The following is a 13,237-nucleotide window of genomic DNA, read 5'->3' as shown; positions in this document are numbered from 1 at the left end:
CTAAGTAAAACAGCAGCTTTTAGAGCCATAGACTAGAGCAGTTCTTTTGTAGCATCTGCTAAAATCTAAATCTAATAGCCCAAGAAAATATAAATATAAATTGGCTTCTTGGTTGTACCTGGAGGCTAAACCATTTTGATTAGATGAAGTAAAGCCCTCATTGCCCCTAGATGCTGAGGGCAAGGACAGGGAAATGGTTGGGGAATAATAATCTAAAAGTCTTTGGCTCTTACGAAGAAGCTAGCTTTCATCTGCATACCATGAAGTTACGGATTTTTTTCCTTAAAGCAACAGAGTTTAAGCCAACAGGCACTCAGCTGGGCCTATCTTCTCACTTGAGTAAATGGAAAGTAAAATTAAGGTGAAGCACCATTGAAATTGGAGTCCTCTTTTCTCCTATCCACATAATCCTGGCTTTCACTAGGTGTGCCTCTTTCCATAAATGCATTAGCAGCCAGTAACTTTTCATTCCTGGTGATCTTGTGTCCTTAGTTTCTTTAAAGGTGATCCTTTCTGAAACCAGAAACCCACCCTCTTTGGTGTGAGGAACCATTTCATCCCCGTGAGCACATCTGCAGCAGGTTTACTGAGATTGATCTGCGTTGTGTATTGTGTGATTAGTGTTGAATTCTTGTCACTGTCCTGGATTGAGTTTAGAGTCTTAAAATGGTTTCTTCGACTGCCTCCAATTTCTCACATAACAATTAACACTAATATTTTTTAGAATGTTGTGCAAATATTAACTAATTAATCATTCCTTAGCCATTCCCATCTTCCAAGTGAAGAGCACTGTATAAAGTGCTATGATATGGAGTTGTTTCCCATGATATACCAGCCATCATCTAGGGGCCTTCAGTCTTCGAGTCCACTAGGCACCTCAGAGTATACCATCAGTTCAAGTCAACCTACTGAGTAGCTATGTTGTACTAGGTAGTCTTGTTCTGAAATGATCACCTAACACCTGGTAGATTCTTGGCAATGAAAATCTTTAGGTTTTTTGAAGATAACCCTTGGCCATGCAAACCCTGATTTTGCCCATTTTAGGGACTCTTGTCTTTTACGTTAGGGACTCTTGTCTTTTACGTTAGCTCTCCACTCTCTCATCACCCTGCCCTAGACATATCAGCTGCAAATTCTGTCACTGGTTAGAGCAGGAATGAATTACCTATTCTTATTCCACTGAGAGTTAACTCTAGGACATTTGCTTGTGAAACGAACCAACTGGTAAGTACTGCTCCTCTGAGAGCTAGCATTTAAACTGCCATCCAATCAGGTTCTAGAAGGTTTCTAGCTGATTACATCCACTTCCAAGGATGCTTTGGGAGACTGACCTTTGCTATGAGGTTTTACTTAGTATAAGAAATTACAGGGTTTTTAAATTACCTCTTTGTTTATTGGGTTCTTATTTTAAGGTAACACAATAATAACTTATGTAATGGATTTTTTACACTAAAATACATCAGTAAGGGATGAAAGGAAGAGATAAAAACTGTAGCAATCATTTTTAGCACAGTTAGAGATCAGTGCAGCAAAGACATAAAGTGGAATAAAATTCTCAAAGGGAATTCTTAATTTTAGCATATAATCATTTCATTGGTGCCTTTACTAATCAGCAGTTTCTCACTTAGGCACCCAAATTCTTAAGAATACAAATTGAGTCCTTCTTATTGCTATTAATGATTATGAATTTTGGTCCATGGGTTATTTTTTAAGATGACAGACATCACTCTGATTGCAGAATGTAGGATTTTTAGATTATCTAAAATATGAATGGGTGGTTCTGGGCTTTGGGTAACCTTTAATAATAAATGCATATGTTTATTCACACTTCACTTTTTGTAGCCAAAAATGGTTGACAACTGGTTAATATCTGTCATTGGTGATGTATTTATTTTTCATGTTGCACAGATGGCTGTGTTAATGCATTTTTCATCATGCTTTGCCCTTTTTGAAACCTCTTTGTCTTAATTGCAGTCAAGAAAAAGCTTGGCTTCATTCCCAACCTACGTCGAAGGTAAGAGCTGAGAAGGAAATATTGAACACCGAGTCATTCATGAATCTTCTAGCATTTTGGGTATTGGAAGCCCTGGGCTGTAAGACGATAGTGGGGAAAAGAGACCACAAAGTCACCTATTCTCAGTCTTAAGTCTTAGAATCTTAGACTAAAACAGCAGTAGCCATGAACCTCTCAAAGACCCTCCTCCCTGCCTTTGCTGATTCTGTCCAGGAGACTCTGAGGCTGGGGGCTTTGCCCAGCCTAGAACTGGCCATATTGGATCCAAAACCCAAGTCTCCTTATCTCTAGTCCAATATACCTCTTGCATCCATCAAGGCCCATTCAAATGGGAATGATGTTTAACTAAGGGAGAAATTTTGCTCTTGATTTAAAAAATAAATAAAAAGACCTTCCTAGTAATTCCCGTCTCTTGCTTGGATGAGCTAGTGATAGTAACATTTATCAAGCTCTTTCTTACTGTCTGCCAGGTACTGTTCTAAGCACTTTCTATGTAATAACTAATTGAATCCTCATGTTGATCTTGTGAAGTGGTTTTTATCATTATCCCCATGTTATGCACGAGAGAACTGAGGCATGCGGGGTGTGAGCAACCTTCCCAAGATCCCACAGTTAAGTAGCAGAGACAGGCTGGGAACCAGAAGTCTGACTCCACCATTCTCCCTGTAATCAATATCCGATGCAGTGCCTTTGTTTTCTGCCACACAAATGTTGATATTATGCAGGTCCTATGGATTCTGGCAATTTGCTTGTAGTTTGGTGTTCCTGGCAATATCTTGTCACCTAGTTTTGTTGTAAATATATTCCAGTGGTCTTTGGTTTCCCTATCTAGTTTCTTTGTTTTAGGTGGTGATTAAGAGAGAATAAAAAACTATGCTAATACTACCATCTTCTTAGAACCCTCCAAAGTAGTTTTTTAATGCTAAACAAATTATGTAAATGTTTGTCTAACACCCTCCTCTGACTTCTCAATTCATTCATAATAAAATTACAATTTATTAACCTAAAAAAAAAAAATCTGATGCAGTACTGCCACACATGGTTGTGCAGGTTGTTCACTGCACAAATGTATCCTGTCAACAAGCCTGGTGGGGCCACAACTCAATCCAGGCTAGACATCCCAGCTTGAGGTCAGGCCACACAACTGGAGTGTGCTACTGATCCTCTACCAGGGAGGACAGCAGATGATTTGGGGGGCAGGGTAGATTGTCATTCCCTTGAAGGAGGATTTTCTGGGGGCCAGAGGATGCCCAGACATCGTGTCTGGGCTTTGGATCCTGTGCATGAACCGTTGGTGTGTTCCACTGCCCAAGAATGAACTACCTGGATTCATAAACCTACCTGAACCCTTGGGCCTGAAGCCCAGGACAAGCTCATAGGTTTGGTTGTTACTCAGGTTTCTTTCTTGAGTAACTTGGAAATTATTTCCACCATCTTTGCAAAGCTCCAAAACTCCACAAGAGTACCTTGGGGAGTTTTCAGAAGTTGACTGTTTCAGAATAGTCAAAACTATTCTTCATCTCCACTCCTCTAGGCCTAGAGATTTTCAAGCTCGGCATTAACATGAGTGTGAAGATATAACGTGTGTGCTCATTCACCCACAGAGCAGCATAAAGGCATCACTGAAAAGGAAAACCTGCAATTCTTTGACTTAGGACCATTATAACTTTTTTTTTTTAACTTTTAAAAAATCCACTAGCACTGAGCCTAAAATGAACTTATGAAATTCGGGCTGTTTTTTGTGAGCGTAATACCGTGACATTTGATTTTAGTCAGTTTCCCCAGAGGATAATTGACATAAGATCATATCTCAAATATATATTTGTTTAGGTCCAATATTTCTGTCTCTTGGCTGCCTGATATTTATACAGTCACTTAAATATTATCTGGATTGCTTTTAAGTATATCTGCATATCCATACTCATTATGGTTAAAGAAGGACCCTTTTCAGTAAATAGAGCTAAATCCACTGATGAATATATGATATAGGAAGTCCCATAGAGAAGATGTTGCATTTTTGTTTTTCTTTTAACATTCGTTATTTTCACAAAATAAATGGAAGCTTTTTAAAAGTTGCTCTTCCAGGTGAGACCTTTTTTTCCTCAATACCGGGTTGTCAAAAATGATTATGTTTCTGTAACATTATAAATCTATCGCTGGAATTTGAGAGAAGACTGATTAATCTCTTACTTCTTACAAGGCACAGTGTGGATCCAAACTTGTCCGGTATTATTTTAGTTTGACAGCGCTTCCCTGCTATATACCTAAAGTTGTACATTGTAAATGACCTGCATCCTTCTCGCATCTATAAAAGCTTCAGGGTAGGAAGGGTGTAGCTGTTGAGAAGCATGTAAGTGACTGGCATGTGGTGGAGGCAGCTGTGGCTGTGTATCACTCAGTGTTTATCCAGAGTCTCAGAAAGACTGAGAATCAGAAAACGAACAGGTTTCCTGACTTAATTACTACACACACGCTTTGTGAAGGCCTTTCCTAAAACATTGTTAAATTTCTTTTTTTCCACCACCAACTTGGTTTTAGGAAAATGAATAGATTACTTTAAGGCTGTACCCTGATAAGTAGCTTATCGTGGGAAGCAGCTGTTTAAGCTCAAGATGAGCTGGATGTGTAAGGATAAAGATAAAAACCATTGCAGATTAGCTCTCCGAAAGGAAAAAGCAAATTGTTTCCATTTCAAGTTATCTAATTTACGACGCTGAGGTTTTAACAGTGGGTTAAAAAGTATATTTTAGTCTTTCCAAATATGGCCTTGAAGCCAAAGAAAATACGTGTATTTTCATTGCAGAATTAAAATGCCTTTCTTAGCAATCTGTTGCAAAGTTATATATTATTCCGAAACATGTTTTAATTTCCAGTAGGGTTTACAGGTGATTGTGGTTAGAATCAGATGCCCCCATTTTAAATATTTAAAACTAAGGTTTGATTTAAAAGGCTGGTGAATGAGAACAGAAAATTCCAATTTTCCTTGGAATTGATACGTATGTAGACGCAGGCCGGGAACATTGTAGCCTGTGAGTCAGCAAGGTTAGCAGCATGAGACCATGGCTTTAGGGTAATGTCACCTGTCTTGCAGATTTCAGGTTAGAGGCTATTTTGGGAATCCAAACATTTGGCAACAAATACTCATTTTTCTGATTTATAAAATTTGTTTCCCCCATTATGGATAAGATGGAAGGGGGCGATATGCATGGGTGGCGAGTAAAGGAACTGCTGTAAAATGAGTTTTTCTAATAAGACGGCCTTCTGCTCACCTAACCATCTGTCCAGCAAACATTTATTTGATACCCACTGGGTGACAGACACTGACTAGACACAGGACAGCCAGAGATGACTGTGACGAGCTCTTTGTCCCAAAGAGCTCGCAGTCTAACAGGCAAAACAACATCCTTTATCACTGAATTTTATGTTTCATGTTTAAGTAAATATTCACATTGTTTCTCACAATAAATGGACTGGGTGAAATAAGCTTCTCTAGGAAGAACTTGTTCCTTCTATTTGCAAATGAGGGCTGAGTGAAGGTAGACCAGAGAGATGCTCCAGACTCGCAGGTGGTTGCACCTGCTCAGGGGTCTCTGCAACTGGCCCACCTGTGCTGGAGGTGAGCGGCGGGGGAGAGGTGGTGTGATCGGGGTGGGGGGTAGAGCGTGGCTTCACTCACCACTGTGGCTCTGTGTGTTACAGTTCCTGGACCTTGTGACCCTGAGGACTTGATCGATGGAATCATTTTTGCTGCCAATTACCTGGGGTCCACCCAGCTTCTCTCAGACAAAACCCCCTCCAAAAACGTGCGCATGATGCAGGCCCAGGAAGCAGTCAGCAGGATCAAGGTGAGGGGGCGCCGTGTGCTCAGAGGGGGGCGGCGGGCAGATGCGGGCGCCTGAGCCGGCCGTAGTGCTCACCCCACACCTCACGTCCCGAGCTTAGAGGAGAGGAGACTGAGGTGACGTGGCAGGCAGTGCTTATACACGTACCTGCCAACAGTTCTAAACGGAAAAAAGATTTCCAAAGTATGCTGGAGTCCTGATGTATAAATGCTACATAATTTGTTGGTTGTTCTTAAAGGCCAGTCTTGAGGAAAAAGTGATAAGCTTTGAAAAGTTGAAAAGGTGAGAAAGGATAACATTGTAAGTATTATATTTCCAGTATAATATGTGAGAGCTGTATCACCGTATTTCCTTGTACAGTTAGAGACCAGTGACTAAAACGTCCGTGATACAGTGTGGTTCCAACTAGCTGTCATTGCATTCGAACCGGTTGATCCTGTTCAAGCTAGACTGAACTGGCTTGCTTCACCTAAAACGAGCCATTTGATCAGATCTACCCTGGCTAGTCTGAACCAAGTCAGTGCAAGGGTAACTCAGTGCAAACCAGTCATAACCCGTTTGAATCTGCCTTATCAAGATTTAAAAGCAGCGAGCCTATTTGATCCCTGAAGAAGCACTTTTGTCTAGTTTAATTCATTCACAGCTAGTTTGAACCGGCCAGAGCTGGTTTGATCCCATGGAAATGCAGAGCTCTAGACTCTCCACCACGATGCTAGTGCCACCTAGACCCACGCACAAGCCAAGGGCGACAGCGGCCCTCATGGTGCCATCACGTAATTCAAGTGCCATTAAGGGCCACCAGCACCTAGAGCCCCTGAGGCTGTTTCCACGTAGAGCCACAGGCATCGCATCACCGTTGAAATCAGAGCCGGGTGTTTCGAGTGACTTGGGATAGGTTATGACTTCCCAGATTTGGTTCTGTCTGGTGTCCACTGGCCAGAATCAACTCCCTCCTCAAGGGACCAGTCCCTTTTTCATGTCTTCTCTCTCACACATCCCCAAGTTCCATCCTGGGCTTCGTGTGGCATGTGGAATGAGAAGCACGAGTAGAAGGCCATACGTGAGAGTCCTTTACTGTCTCCATCAAGGGAAGAATATTTCTCGAGCACTTATGAGTGCAAGGCTGTGCAAGGTCCCCTGAGGGAGGGAAAATAGCGATTTGTAAAGTGAGATCCTTACCCTGAAGCTCAGCAGCACAAGTGAGAAGTGAATCAAGCCAGCGCATGTGCAGGGGGTGCCAGAGGAGGAGAGAGGGGTGTCAGGTACTGAGGGCCACAGGAGTGCGGAGAGACCTTGAGAGATGAGATGCTGCCTGAAAGCCCAAGGGAGGGGAGAGCAGCAACCACGGAGGTCACAGAGGTCACACAGCAGGGGCCGTGCTTCTGGTCCTCCGGTCGGGGCTGATTCCCATCTTATTCACATGCCCAGGCTGTGCCATGCCCTGAATATTAAACAAGGTCAGCGCTGGCCCTTCCCTTCACTACCCATCACAGCACAGTAAGCCCACACTGCAGCTTTTGATAATATTATCGACATTTTAGGAATTAGGATGTGTAAGCCAGAGAGTAATTTACAGCTACATCTTACCCCCAGAGATGCATCTTATCCTGCGACTCCCAACAAGACAACTCCCTGACAATGTATCAAGCTGACCTTCCTGCCCTCCGCATCTTTCAGACTCAATAATGCTGCTGGTAGAACATCAGGTTCCTGTTGAGCTGCCCATCCAAGCTTGGCCTGATTCTTTTTCACTGTCTCCGTTATCATAAAGAGGTGACAGTAATACCCACAGATGTCCCCACAGCCTTCTCCATCTTAATTTAGTATCTCCCAGGCACAGCGTTCAGAACGAGAACGCACAAACCTCTCTGAGAGAACAAGCTGCTTTTCAGGCATTGTCCTGCCTTATTTCCTACAGAGCAGAGAACTTTAAAAACATAGTCTTTAGGGACGTACTTCTGACCCCTCCTGTCCCACAGTTTCCAAACATGTTATGATTTTGTTACATTAACATTTGCTAGGTAAACCCCCAGGGCGCCAGATGGTGAGCAAAACGCCACAAGAGAAATTGAGAGAGAGAAGTTCATGACTCACAGGTCCTGGGGGAAGTACCTGCACACCTGGAGGGGCCACGTGGGGAGGTCAAGGCAGGACCTGGGCATAAGCCTTTCTTTATTGGGGTCTGTGGGTGGAATGCTTTGAGGTTGCCAGACTAAGGCCGGATTGTTCACTTCAAACCAAAATGGGGTTTTGGTGAGCTCCATGGGGGTCTTACCTAAGGGGCGCCAACGGGGAAGGCCCTGGGAGGTGGGGGGAGACTTGTTCACAAGGGCCGTCGAGGGGGTCCTTTCAGGAGCTTACATTTGCACGTGACTCTGCGGGCTGCTCTCCACAGCATTTGCTTGCGTGAAGGAGCCAATGTCATTTTAAGGCCCACGCCCGCTGCTTGGCCAAACCAAATGGATGCGGAGGCAGTAATACCGTGGAGTAACTTAGCTGAACTCTTAACCCAGCACTTAGTTTCCCAGGTTAGTGGTACTGTTAGCTCCCCCAGGGTCAGTGGGCATGCAAGGACCCGGCGTGGTTCTCTAACAGACAGGGACCCCGGTCAGAGAACCATGTGTTTGGAAATGGGGTGGTGCTTTTGGTTGTCACGGTGTCTGGGACATTTATATTGGCATTAGTGGCCAGAACCAGAGATACTTGATATCCTGTAATGTCCAGAACGGAGCCACATGACAAAGATTTATCTCCTCCAGAATGCCAGAGCACTTCCCTGTCAAGGAACACTACCAGGGCCCATTCAGATAAATCCTCCAGAAGAAAGCAACAGTCCACGCCCAGATAGTACTGAAGACCCCTGAGACCAAAAACTGCACGTTGCTTTTAGATGAGTTTTTCCTAGGTTCTGTTTACTGGCCTCCTGACAGGTGCCCTTGACTCCTGCAGCTAGAGTCTCTCTGTCTTTCCCCTGCCCTGTGACACGTATGTGTACTCAGTGACCTTGAGGGGAGAGCAGGCACAGACGCATCACCTGAACATAGAGCAGCGCTTAGGAAAGACGCCGCGTCCCAGTACCAGATCCTGCCCAGTGCCAAGTGTTCTGTGCATTTTCTGATTTCCACAGTGGTTTCTGACAGTGTTTTTTCCCCTTCTTTAAAGTGCAGCTCCCTAGTGAAAAACCAGAAAGCTTACTTTGAATCTTCAAAGGATTGGTATCCAGAAGTTCCACAGGTCATTTGAACAAAAAATTAGATGGTTTTGTCGATCAGAACAGGCAACACAGGCTCTCTGATTATAAATCCATTTTAGACCTGCCTAGAGCAGAGAAAGCATTTGGAAAACATATATTTATTTTTACAGCAAATTACTCTAGTGTGAGGAATTCATTATAGAGTAGTAAGATTAAATGGTTGCATTTCATTTATAAGTATCGTTTCACAATGTGCTTCTTGCATCTGAAGGAACTGTTGCCTAACATTAAATATTTTCTGCCTCATGTTCCTTTTACACCATTTAAACGCCTGTCAGATTGTTTGCCTTTACACCCAGCCTGACGCTTTTTCAAATTGTAAGTGGAGAAGGCTGCGTCTAGAACCCATGGTTTCTTTCCACGCCCCCTAGAAAGTTACCGTCAGGATCGTGCACAGAGACTGCATTGCGTGCACAGGGAACCGAGGGGCCGAGAGCATTTCTCCAGATCACTCGGGTGGTCTCAAGGGGAGCGTGCACTGCGGTGCCCACACAAGCTCCCTTCTCTGAGGGAGGTGGTACCACGCTTTTTCCTAAAGAGAGGCTGCCCTTTCAGGAGTGAGTTACTCTGGGCCACCTCTAGAGACACGCAGAACAGAATGAGGCTGCAGAGTTTATAGCCACGTCCATCCAGGAAGGAAGGGGGAAAAATTTACTTGGAAGTCCATTCAGTAATAACCTCACCACAAACTGATGAGTAATTCCTGGCTTGGTGCTCTCACCTGCACAGAGACAGAGGAGTTTCCTCCTTTCTTTTTCCGATTCCTTCTTCCCTTCCTCCCCGCAGGGATCCCATCTTGCCCCTCTCTTTCCTCTGCCTGCATTGTTTGTTTGACCTGACGTGGATGCCAGTGAGACCTACCTCACCAGGAGTCCAGTTGTGGCTGTGTGTTTTTGGTGCTTTCTTTCTGAGCAAGCACTGAACCTGACGTTTGGGTTTCCATTTCAAAGCAGGCTTTAATTTCTGGTCTGTCCGTCAATTAATTTCTGGTCTGTCTGTCACTCACATAGCAGCAACCGTGCACTGGAATTGAATAATGATACTGAATTTACACTTGGAGTCTTAAGAATTATGATTTTCCTAATTTAACAAAGAATTTATAGGTTTATTTGCCAAAATGGGAGGCGAATTTGGAGTTGTGGTTTGGCTAGATATGAATTTGGCTCAAAAAGCAAACTGTCCCTGTGCAGGATCCTGTGATAGGCATCTTAGGAGATAAACATCAACCAATTCCTTGACCTTGAGAAACATGCATTTTAATAAGGGAGCCAAGAAGAGTGTTTAGGTAACAGTAATACAAGGCAGGCTGAGGAATCTGAAATTAAAAGACATTTCCATCCACCAAAATGTAAGAAATAAGGTGCATCTGAATGCAATAGCGGAATTACAGGACATCTGCCATTTTTTTAAATTTTTTTTTTCATCTTTGCACCCTCCCTAATATATTCTTTCTGCCTTTGTTCCTAATTTTTGAGAAGTAGTAATATCCTTCCAGGAAGCTTCCCATATGATTTAGAAATGCATTAGAGCAATGGTCCTCAAAGTGGGACCTGGGAATTTGTTAGAAATGCAGATTCTCAGGCCCCACCCCCGTCAGAAACTCATGGGGGTAGAGACCAGGAATCTGTTTTCATAAGCCCTCCAGGAGACTGTGATGTATGCTATAGTTTGGGAGCCACTGCCTGAGAGACGGGTGGGTCATCCAGCCTGAAGGAGCCTCTGTTCTCCAGCTGTGCTCTGCACGTTCCGGGCAAGCCGAGTGCTTCTCGCTGATGGGGTTCCATTGGCAAATAAGCGCAAGAAACGCTGCCAAACGGATCTTTTTGGGTATTTGCCACATGTGTTTTCCTAGTAAAGGCTCTGAGAAGTCCTGTACTGAGGAAATTTAATTCAGTTTGTTTAACCAGAAGCTTCCACAATTACTTGAACGCAGAATGCATTATCGCTGTGGTGGTACCTGATAGTCTTGTTGCGAGGATTCTTTTAAACATGTTTTAGGGAAATATTCTGGAGAGAGCTTTGCTCTACATGCTGTCAGTATTAAAAGTGCACTATGGGGCTTCCCTGGTGGCGCAGTGGTTGAGAGTCCGCCTGCCGATGCAGGGGACACGGGTTCGTGCCCCGGTCTGGGAAGATCCCACACGCCGCGGAGCGGCTGCGCCCGTGAGCCATGGCCACTGAGCCTGCGCGTCCGGAGCCTGTGCTCCGCAATGTAGAGGCCACAACAGTGAAAGGCCCGCGTACCGGAAAAAAAAAAAAAAAAAGTGCACTATGCAGAGACAGCCCCCCGCCCCAGCCCAGGGTGGGAATCCTGCCTTAACCCTACCTAGAGAACCAAACGGAAAGCCAGTGCAGCTAGCTCACTCACCTCCCTTCCTCTCACTACATCTCCGTGCTTTGTTCCACCCTCATTCCCACTTCATTCTCTGCTCCTCAGCGGGAAGACGGGGTGATGTGCTAAATTCTGCCTGAGCCGTAGAAACTGCTTCATGTCCATGCAGAGTGTGGTGTTTGTCTCCATTTTCTTTCTCCATTTGTGAAGCTCACAAATGGCGTTTTGATATTTTTTGGTCCATGCATTTTTGTAAGAAGCATGCATTATCAAATATTATTCTGTCTTTACTAGCCTGCCCCAAAAGATCAGATTTTCCCATTCTTTTATAGAGAGATTTTCTTTAAGCGTTAAAAATTATGATTTAATTGTAGAATGAAAATTTCTATCAGTGTAGCATTGTCTAAGCCATCTGATTTCCCATCTGACTTGAAGTCTGTGGTTGATAAAGACGATATTGACACTGGTAGCAGACCCTTCACGTACATGATCTCATTTACTCCTCCAAATGGAGGGGGTGGGGAATCCTGTGAGGTAGGTATCATTACCCCCATTTTACAGACAGCCTTAGAAGTTTATAGATGAGAAACTTGTCCGGATGGCACAGTAGCAATTTGGAATATAGAGTGAGGTTTCCAGGGTTTGACTATCTCTTCTGCCACTTAATAGCTGTGTGACCTCGGGCAAGTTAATTAGCCTCTCTGTGCCTCAGTTCCCTCTCCTGAAAGATGAGGATAATGTAGCGCCTACCTCACAGGGTTGTTGTAAGCTTTTACATTGGTACACATGAAATGCTTAGAAGGATACTGGCATATACCAAGTGCTCAGTAAATGTCAGCTGGGGAAAGAAAAGCTAGAATAGCCAGGAGGATCCCCGGCATAACTAAACTTGAAGGGTCTTAAGAACAGCACATATCCAGTACACATTGCAGATCGAGTGATAGGATGGACGGTGCTGCAGTATGTCCTGTGCACCACAGCCTGCTGGTGGTAAGCCATAATCAGTCTCATGAAACACGAGGATTTAAATGGATGTTGTCACTCCCTGCTTCAAGATGCATCCTGGCCTTAAGGCTCTCTTAGACCTTTCTCTGCTGTTCCAGCTTCTCATTCTGACCCCAACCCCATCATCATTTCCAATGTTATGTCTAAATTTTTACTTTGTTTCAGGGCACTTGAATATCATAAGCGATTTAAAGGTGGTGTCACTCTAAGTGCATAAAATATTTTTAGCTTCATAAAAATTGTCTCAGAATGCCTTTCATGAAACTCAGTTTGCCTTTGGATTCTCTTCCTCATCACCCATTCCAGTAAAAAACAGAATGTGGGCATTCCATGGGTGGCAGACTTACTTTCCTTTGAAAAGGGCCCTTTCAGATCACTCTTGCTGAGAGTGAAGAATTTTGACCAATAGCTATTAAGTTTTGGTATCAAAAATCATGGAAATTTATATATTACTGCCATAGTATTCAGGGGAGGTGGTAGAAGACAAACAGATGTTAGGATCTCACAGCAGTTGTTTATCTTGAGGATTATAACTGGTGCAGATCAGAGCATCCCTGGCAGAACGCTGAGATTCCACCCAGTAATCTCTGTGGCACAGCATCAGCACAGGGCCACTCCTCAGATGTGCGGGTATTTCCACCGTCATGCACAGTGGTTAGGATGATGCTTGCAGTTGCTGCCTTCAGACTTTTCCAGAGTAGGCTGTTCACCTCGAACTCATGACCAGCAGTACAAGCTGTGGGGGGGCTCTGTGGGAGTGGGGCTGCCCTAGTCTCCTGGTGCACCAAGAT

At 44.0% G+C, this 13,237-nt stretch overlaps 1 protein-coding gene across 1 annotated transcript in view; it reads left to right on the top strand.

Annotated features, from left to right (window-relative positions):
• The window catches only part of APBA1 (amyloid beta precursor protein binding family A member 1), a gene marked incomplete at its 5' end in the record, with an annotated part of 81,224 nt that overhangs the window by 42,157 nt on the left and 25,830 nt on the right, over positions 1–13,237 (top strand). The window contains 2 exons of the mRNA XM_079926264.1: positions 1,975–2,014; positions 5,714–5,859. Of these exons, the coding sequence (XP_079782390.1) occupies positions 1,975–2,014; positions 5,714–5,859 (186 nt within the window). The remainder of the gene's footprint in view (positions 1–1,974; positions 2,015–5,713; positions 5,860–13,237) is intronic.

The sequence above is a fragment of the Stenella coeruleoalba genome (genome assembly GCF_951394435.1).
Source record: "Stenella coeruleoalba genome assembly, chromosome: 7".
In the NCBI taxonomy this organism is placed as follows: domain Eukaryota; kingdom Metazoa; phylum Chordata; class Mammalia; order Artiodactyla; family Delphinidae; genus Stenella; species Stenella coeruleoalba.
This window is presented reverse-complemented; position numbering and strand designations above follow the sequence as displayed.